Source organism: Octodon degus, unplaced genomic scaffold (genome assembly GCF_000260255.1).
Source record: "Octodon degus isolate 3935 unplaced genomic scaffold, OctDeg1.0 scaffold00067, whole genome shotgun sequence".
NCBI classification, from domain to species: domain Eukaryota; kingdom Metazoa; phylum Chordata; class Mammalia; order Rodentia; family Octodontidae; genus Octodon; species Octodon degus.
The window spans coordinates 7812123-7821541 of record NW_004524643.1 but is presented as its reverse complement, the minus strand read 5'-3'; the positions used below and the strand labels follow the sequence as shown (position 1 = coordinate 7821541).

At 39.2% G+C, this 9419-nt stretch overlaps 1 protein-coding gene across 1 annotated transcript in view; it reads left to right on the top strand.

Annotated features, from left to right (window-relative positions):
• Positions 1-2736: 2736 nt before the first annotated feature.
• LOC101581815 (vitamin D 25-hydroxylase) overlaps positions 2737-9419 on the top strand; it is a 35750-nt gene continuing 29067 nt past the window's right edge. Inside the window, exon 1 of the mRNA XM_004634901.3 lies at positions 2737-3000. Within this exon, the coding sequence (XP_004634958.1) occupies positions 2776-3000 (225 nt within the window). The 5' untranslated portion in view covers positions 2737-2775. The remainder of the gene's footprint in view (positions 3001-9419) is intronic.

Genomic DNA, 9419 nt, shown 5'->3' with positions numbered 1-9419 from the left:
ACATATCAATACTTGATGAAAAATACCTGTTCCATGTTAGGCCTAAGATGTTTGGGTTAAGCTTAACAGCCTAGGTTGTATGGTAATAACAATAAGCTTGTCTTCTGGATGGTTAACAACCTAAGTTTGCAGATCAAAATTAGAGAAAAAGGAGGGCCGCAAGGAAAACCAACATTTTGGGCCTAGCCTTCCAAAGTCAAATAAGACTCAGGACATAGGAAAACTTGTACTGTAACATAATGTAACTCAGTAGTGTCCCAAATTTTCTGATCAAGGAGATTATGGGGCCAAAGACGAAAGTGATCGATGATGTGGAATGTACCTAAGGAGAGTCACTTGGAGAGAAAACATTCTTTTAGGCTTTCACAGAGAGGACACTGGCCAAGCAATGGCCATGATTCATCCACATGGCTGACACTGACAAAGGATCTACAATCTGAGGTACAGGATCTCAGGATAAATCCTGAGGGGATTTCACTGACCATATCAGATTGAAAAGCTACAACTTTTGTTACATAGGTCTTGTTTTATCCTGGTCTTAACCAACCAGCAGAAAAGTATAAAAACGAAGTATAAGAAGTAAAGCCATGGTATTATGTTGAGCTGTAGAGGACTCTTGTCAACAATTTCTGACATTGCCAGTCAAGTGGAAGATCCAATACTATTACGGACTACTGGACTGTTAGAATATTTTGCTGAGTTAACACACCTATAATATTAAATGACGGAACTAAACAAAAAAGGTGTTACAGATGAATGTCCATTTTGTATCTGTGTATTCAAAATGGTTAGGATAGATATATAGTTACATTCTCCTAATGAATAGAGGGATTTGTTCTAATAGTGTTTGTAAATAGGATATCATGTCTGCATGTTCTACAGCAAATAACCACTAGGAAGGCAGTATGCAATGTGTTAATTATTGGAACTGTCCTACCAATTTGCTTTGAAACTGTCTCATTGCCATTTGTTTCTCAATAAAATTATGGGGAAAATGGTATTGCCAAATAAAATCAGAAATAGAAACTGAAATAACACAAAATCTATTGCTTAACTCTAGGTAGCAGAGACAGAAAGCTTGAACTACTTATATTTAGTATTAGCTGCCTGTGGGAACAGAAACATTAAATCACTTACCAAAAGAACACCAATTAAAAGACATTAGGCTCTCAGGTGGTCACAAGAATAGCTAACCTTGTGACTTAAAGCCCATTCATCTTTTCCAATGAGTCCTGACCTATCTTTTCTTAAAAGATATGCATAGACCTCTTTGGCCAAAGGAAAATGGTTTGTCAAAATTGCTAATGTAAATGTAAGATTGAACACAATACAGGTGCTCCAAGATCTACAAACTGCTAAATTGGTCTAGGAACAAAGGAGGAGAGAGAGAGAGAGAGAGAGAGAGAGAGAGAGAGAGAGAGAGAGAGAACACTGGGGATTAAACTCAGGACCTTGCACTTGCTAGGCAAGCACCTAAGCTGCTGAGCTATCTTCCCAGTCCAAGAACAAAGGAGGTAAAGAGCAGAATATATTTATTGAGGGGGAAAAAAGCTTTCTGTCCTAGAGAAGGACAGAAGAGGACCAAAGAGGGATTTTTATAGAGCAAATTCACAAGTTGAGTCAGGTACAAGGTGAGAAACACAAGGACTCGCTAGGTAGGCATGGGGTTGAACAAAAAGTATGGCTAAGCAATAAGATTACAAGTATAATTGCTTGGGTAAAATTGATTAAATCAGGATCAAATAGGGAATCCATTCATGTAGCAAGCTGACATGAATACAGAATAGGGGCTTTTCTAGTAAAGGATTGGGTTACTGACTCTTTTTGGCTTTTCCAAGGTGATTGATAACTATTTAGAATATCAATCCCTGATGTCTATCACTAGGGAGGCATGTGGGTACATCTGTTTAATCTTTGTCTTCGGGTCTGGCCCATGGTGGAAGTGCCTACCCTTCACACAGTTGCAAGGTATCTGGTCTTCCATATTGGGTCCTTTGAGGGCCTAGCCTTGACTGCCTATGTTTCTGTCTAACTCAGCTACCTATAACACTTAAAACCTTGTAAAACCCTCAATCTCACCTTGATTGCGTGGTTCCTGTCTTGGAAACTCACCCTCTGTCCCACTTGGTAGTGTGCCCCATCTAAATAAACTCCTGTCTCCTCTACATTCCTGCATCGCCAGCCACCAACATTTCCAGGTCAAGAAGTGGCATCCCTGAGCAACTGCAGACTAGACAGGCCTCTGTGATTATAGTAAGTAACTAGCTTGGAAGACCCAGAAAGGAATGAAAAGATAAGCAACCCCCACCAAAACAGCCCTTTTAACAGGAGAAAACTTATGAGTAAGCAAGGAGAAAATACTGTTTATTTTCTTTTTATACAGAGTGGACAACTCGCTAAATTAATGCCAAGTCTGAAAATTACCCGGTTCAGCTAAAGACTGCAGCGTTGACTCGAGTCTTCCTAGCAGGACATAGAAAACATACTTTAAGATTGCAGCGGCAGGATCCCTCCGGCTCAGTGAGTGGAGCCGCGCAGACAGTCGTCACTGTCCACACACGTTAAAGGGCCTTCCAAGACCGGTGCCCGCCGCGGAGTTGGTGTCCAGCAAAGCCAGCAGGCAGCTGGCGGCCACGCCCCAGCGCCCTACACTCAGCGAGCCAATAGTTACGGAGCTAGGGCGGGACCTCGGGGAATCCCGCCAATGGCAGCGCAGGGCGTGGCGGGAGCGCCCGCTGCGGCTTGGCGACGGAGCTAGTACCCCAGGCTCGGGGCATGGGGGAGGCTCAGGGCGCTGAGGCGGGCGCGCCGGTGCTCGGAAGCGGAATCTTCCTGCTGCTTTTCGCGCTGGTGGTCCACCAGCTGCTGAAGCAGAGGCGGCCTGTGGGCTTCCCCCCAGGGCCGCGGGGGCTGCCAGTCATCGGCAACATCTTCTCCCTGGCCGCCTCCGCGGAGCTTCCCCACGTCTACATGAGAAAGCAGAGCCTGGTGTACGGCGAGGTACCGGCACGGCGGGCAGGGTGGGCCGCCGTCCTGTGCTGGGGTCGGCGCGGACCTTCCCCCCGGTGGCGGACGTGCGGCCAGCGCCTCCCCGTGTGCCCGCACCATTTAAGGGAAACCTCCTTGTCAGGCTGAGAGGGGAGAGGCCCTCGGTGCAATGCCTGGCAGAGCCCACGCCCGCTTAGGCTCAAGCGCTGAGGCGACCTGGCGCGACTTTCCCGCCTCCGCCGGGTGGGCGTCTGCCTGTGCGCCTGCGCAGTGTGGTACGCGAGCCTCACCTCTGCCGCCTGCAGAGATGCGCGCCTGCGCGCTGAGAACCCAGAGCGCTGAAGGCTCGGCCCCGAGGGCACGTGGGAAAGGGGTCTCTCCTCAGCTGAGGGAAAGGCGAGGGCGCTGGGAAAGCTCTTCGATGTTTGACCGGTCTGGGAGTTGACCATGAGGATTATTGAGAACACGGGTGAAAGACGCCAAGAGAGGGGCTCTTATAAATAATTTTTGGAAGTGTAAACATGAGTTAATTCTTAACCATCATTGGAATCCTACAGCACGGAATGAGCTTTACTAATCGGCCAGGAACATATAGCGCAGTGTGCTAATCTCACTGGCCAATGAAGTAGACACTCTGATTTCACAGATTTTCCAGAGGAAAACTGTGGACAAAAATGCTAAGCAACTGGCAGGAAGAAAGGAGAGAAAGCATCCTGTGTTTGGAAGAGGGTCTTCACTTCTCTCTTCAGGAGGCAGAAGTTTCCAGATCACTGGTCTTGACTAAAGCTGACCTGTTTTGTTTTTAATGACGTTCATTTATACGAATTCGCAGGCCAGGATCTTGTCTGATGCTGGCGATAAAAAGATGAAGAAGGCAAACACAACCTTGTTTTAAGGAATTACAGTCAAGTAACAGAGAGAAAATTAATCTGATTATTCACCACAAATCAGTTAAGTGCTTTGAAGAAAAAAGTCACAGTGCTATTCAGTAATTGTATTTCAGAGTGGTACTTAAATGCTTAATTATATTAATCCTTGCCCAATTGTATTGCAGATTAGTATTTAAATCAATTTTTACAAAAAATATTCCAGGTTTCTGTAGCTAAGTGATTTACTTTGCAAAAGGGAAGCTAAATTAGGTAGAGAAAATGCTGTACATGTCATTCTTATATTCTGTTTTCCATCTTCCAATTCTCTAATAATTGAATTTATTTTCATTTAATATATTTCGTCTGTTTGGTATGTTTTTGTTTCTATAAAGCATAATATTCTGGGGAAATTCTAATATATGAAAGCGTGACTTAAGGTTGATTCTTCTTCTGCCAGATAAAATTTGAACATTTCTTCTCTGAAATCTAATTTTTTTCTTACCTGGCTAATTAGAGTAATCAAAAGTGAAATCAGTATATTTCTATTCAAAGGATGTTGGTTACTGTATATAGTCTTGATTACTATGTGCAGAATGTATTAGGCCTACAAATTTAAAAAGATTTTTAAACTAGTTGTTTGAAATGATTTCTCACAGAATAGGAAATAAATATTTTCATGTATGCATAACCGAACTACAAATTTAAATTAATTTGAATATTTTTTTCAATGGATTAATGTAAGACTTCTGTCATTATAGGTCACACATTATAGATGTGCTGGAAGATTGTTGTCCTGAGTTAGATAGAGGTGAATCTATGGATTAAAGTTTGATGTAGATCTGGTAATTGTGCATACCTATTATCCTAGCCTTTGGATGACTGAGGCAGGAGAATCATCACAAGCTTGAGGCCAGCTTTGGTTTTATAGTCACTTCAAGGCCAGCCCAAGTTACTTAGTGTGATCCCATCTCTCAAAATAAAGAAAACCAAAGGGGGGAAAAAGAAGAGGAAGAAGGAGGAGGAAAGGGAAGAAGGAAGAGGAGGAGAAAGAAGAGAGGAGACTAATTTGACATGAATAATAAGTTTTATTCTTTGAACCACTATTTGAGGGATTGTAGTCCTTTACAAAGCGGACTCTTGACTACAAATAAGAACTAACCTGTACTGATCATTACAAAAGGGGCAAAGGAAAAACAGAAGCAAAAATAAATGTAGGTATTGAAAATATTGTTTGACTTTGCTCTTTGATCTAAGTTGGTAGCTGCCAAACATTAACTGCTTAAGATACAGCAGCATTTAATCTTTAGTATCTCCCATTATCTGAAAGTTTTTCAATTCTGAAAAATTCTCCAAATTAATGTTATTAAAATACTATACCATTTTGCAGGTAGAAGGAGACTGGTATCTTCTGTACTTGAGGAAAATTATGGAAAGTAGTTTATAGGATTTATTTAGAAATAGAATTTTATTTTTCCACTGTCTCTCTTTTGAGATGTGTACTCATAGATAAAAACCATGAACTTAAATATTGCTTATGAAAATCACTTCAGATGATACTTTTGTTCAGACTGTGAATTCCATTTTTTTGTGTAATTATTAAAAAGAAAACAGCCAATCCTCAGGATTTACATGTGCATTGTAAAGGTAACCTTAAGTAGAAAAATTATCATTTCTTTTAAGACTCACTAAATGATTAAGTTTAATGCAGTGATTCTAATCTTAATCTGGATTTTGAAAAGCATTCCCTAACTAGCAAAGCTAACTGGCTTTGTCAGATTCTTTTTAAGGAATGCAGTTAAGGATGATAATCACCTTAAGAGGCGTGGAATTAATGACATTTTTAGTTTTTTGGTGGAACCAGGGATTGAACTCAGATCCTTGTGCTTGCCAGGGAAGCACTTATTCCACTGAGCCATTTCCCTGGCCCCTGGAATTAATGACATTTTTACAACAAACTTTCATTGAGAACTTTGTGGAAGATATTAAATGCAATTCAGTGGAGGACTTAAAGGCAAAAATCACTCCTCAGGAGGTTATAATTTAGTAGATGGGCAGAAGACGAAAATATGAATCTTTCTGGTTCAAGGTAATATAAGTGTCGCAGGAGCTTCTAAACATGCACAGTGGTGGCTCAAAGCAGAAAAGAGTGTGTACACCCAGTGAGATCCCATGAAGAATGGTCCCTAAAGGTACAGTATGGCAAGCAATGCCGGCATTCCAAATAAACTGAGAAAAAGTTGGAAAGTGTGGCAGTAACTTACTAATTTTCTTCAACAGCACTTTGTACATGTTTGTTACTAGCACTTGGTCTGTGTTATAATAACATGCTTAAATGTATGTCTCTAACACAGTTCATTAATTCAACATATATTTATTAGTTGTTTTCATATGTGCTATACTAGAAATATGGCAGTGAATAAAACGAAAGTCCTTGCCCTTGTGTAGCTTATATTTTAGTGGAAGGAAGACAATGTAAATACAGTGAGTAAATTTTAAATGCTTTAGAAGAGTATAGGGTATGAAGTAAGCTAAATTAGGGTGATGAAAGAGGAGAATGCTAGAGAATGATTTCTTAATTGGTTGGCGACAGCAGGCTTCACTGCAAAGATAGCATATAAAAGCTTAATAGAACATAAAGGGGCAAGATGTAGGAACAGCTAGAGGAGGACCATGCTAGACCAAGAAAAGAGCAAGTATGAAGGCCATGAAGCAGGAGTATACCCTGATGAGAATGATATGCCCTTTTGGGAATTATCTATAAAGAGACAAGAGTAAAATTAGGCTGAATTGTCCACCAGCTGTTAATGACAACTCTACCTATCCTTCAAACTGTTCAAATCCAAAACTAATAGTGTTTCATAAAGTAGATTGAATAGCCTTCTTTTATTTTTTTATGGGAAAAAGATAAAACATTTCATAACAAAATAATAGAATAACTAGTTAATATATTGAATATTGTTATCTTTAAAGTAGTTATTCATACTACAAGATACAGTCATTAAGGAGGCTGTTGTAATAACCTAAGGGAGAAATGCAGATGGCACGAGTCAGAGGAATAGTATGGAGGTTGGTCATGATGGAAAAAAAAATACCCAAGATAGCCAATCTAAAAAGAGGAAAGGTTTATTTTAGCTCACAGTTTCAGAGGTTTTAAATCCATGATATTCGGCACCATTGCTTTTAGGCCTGTTGTAAGACCACAGTACCTCATGGGAGGAGCATGTAATAAAGAAAACTGTTCCCTTTATGGTAGTCAGGAAGCAAAATAGAGAAGAGAAGGGGCCAGTGTCCCCTTCAGGGACATGCCTCTGACCTAAAAACTCTCATTCAACCCCTCCTCTTAAAGTTTGTACCACTCCTCAATAGTGCAAAGTTAAGAAATAAGCCTTTAGCACGTTGGCCAGTAAAAGATAATTTTACACCCAAACTGAAGCAGAGATGACAAGAAATGGTCTGATTCTACTCATCTTCTCTAAGTAGAAACAACATGACTGTTGAACTTGGGATTTGCGATAAATTGAGACAGAATAGGTGATCGCAAAGTTTTGGATTTGAACTTTGGTTTGAAGGATAGGTAGAGTTGTCATTAACAGCTGGTGGAAAATTCAGGGTAGAACTGGTTTGAGGGAGAAAAAGTGATTTGAAGATTATAAAGTAACTTCTAAAAGGCAAGAAAAATGTTTTCACATATCCTGTTTATATACCTGTCAGCATTTTTATTAGCCAAAAATTACTGACTAAATCAATAAATGTAGAAGTTTAACTGTGGACCTTTCCATAGACCAATGCAATTTAAAGGTAAATTTTCACAGTTTGACTCACAAACTTGCACCAAAAGTTTGAAGACAGTGTATAGAAGAATAGATAATTAGTTGAAGTAAAAAACTTCCCAAGTGCTACTTTCAAATAGAAGACTATCTCAAATTGTTGAATAAAGTGGATCAAATAGCCTTCTTTGATTTTTTTTATGGGAAAAAGATAAAACATTTCATAACAAAATAATAGAATGACTAGTTAATACATTGAATATTGTTATCTTTAGTCATTCAAACTACAAGATACAGTCATTAAAATTTGTCCAGTCAGTATTAGCACAAACCTTCCTTTTCAGTGAACTAAGGACCTAATAGTATAACTCACTTGTATTTTTCCCTTTTCCCTTCCATCCTTTTCCCTTGCCCCAGAATAGTTTATTTTTCCTTTTGAACAACTTATTTTCATTTCAAAATATCTATTTTGCATTTTAGACTTATTTACTCCTCTAATTTCTCACAGAAGTGAGACAATACAGTGTTTACACATGAGTCTGATTTATTTCTCTTACGATTATGGTCTCAAGTTGAATCTATTTACCTATAAAAGTTTCAAGTTCTATTTTGCTTTCCCCTTAATTGAAAGGCAGACACCTAGGCCTAAGTAGTGAATACATAACTGCTATTGGATATCCTTTATATGTGATCACATTCCCTGAGGGTCCTATAGGTTAGCTTCATGGAACTCAGAAAGCCAAATAAAATGAGCCTAGTTACAGTAGAGTCAGACTTCCCAGTCATCTCTCAGGCCTTTGTCAATTCCCTCTCCACCTAAGGCTGGAGTAAGAATAGGTACATGGGGCTGCTTCATTCATTTTGGAAATGAAAGATTCCTATATATTGAACATTTTGAAGTAGAATGTATGCTAAAAGAGTACCTAAATCTAATATATTTTCTGTGACAACACTGGAGTCCTAAAAGGTTAATGCTTTTGCCCAGGGTATTCTTTTCTGTTTGTTTTGTTTTTCTATTTTTTTAGAGAAGTGAAATTTTATTAGATGAATTCAGTGGAAATATTCACTAAAATTATGGATAAGGTGGTTCAATATTGTTAATTCTATGACTTACTAAGTTAACCTTTTAAATAACTGTAATTCCAGCAAAATTTGAAGAGGATTTTTGGTAGAATTTCACAAGCTAGATGTAAAATATATACAGAAAAACAAGTGTCCAAAAATAGCCAACTCTGTTTTATAAAACAACAAGATGGAAGGAGATTGTCTTCTCTAGATACACATTTTAAAACATCATCCACTTTTGAGCTACATCTTCCCTCAGCATGAATACCATGTTCCTGGCATGCCCAAATTCTCTGGGATAGTCAATGCACCTTTGCCTTTATTGGCCCAGGTTCATATACTGTTTCTTCATGAGCTTCTTGCATGGTCTTCCAAGACGTTTTATAATCTGGGTGTCAACCTTTTTGACCCCACAGCTCTTCATGCCAGTAAAATTACTGTCATCTCAACAATGCCAAAGTCAGCTGTCAGGTCGTGAAGAAATAATTGCGACTAATGATGGAAATTCTAGATTCTGGTTTCAAAGTAAATAGATATGAGAGGAAAATCAATGAGTTCTTAAATCAGAACAAAAGGAGTTTCTAAGGCTAATTTGGACTGAAATAATTAGAGGTTAATGAGTCCTTGGAAAACAAAATCCTGAAAGAAAAGAGGTAAATGGTTTAGAAAGTAGACAGAGATAAATTACATCTTCCTTAGAACTGTTTTGGCTGGTCCTAGGTTCATTCCA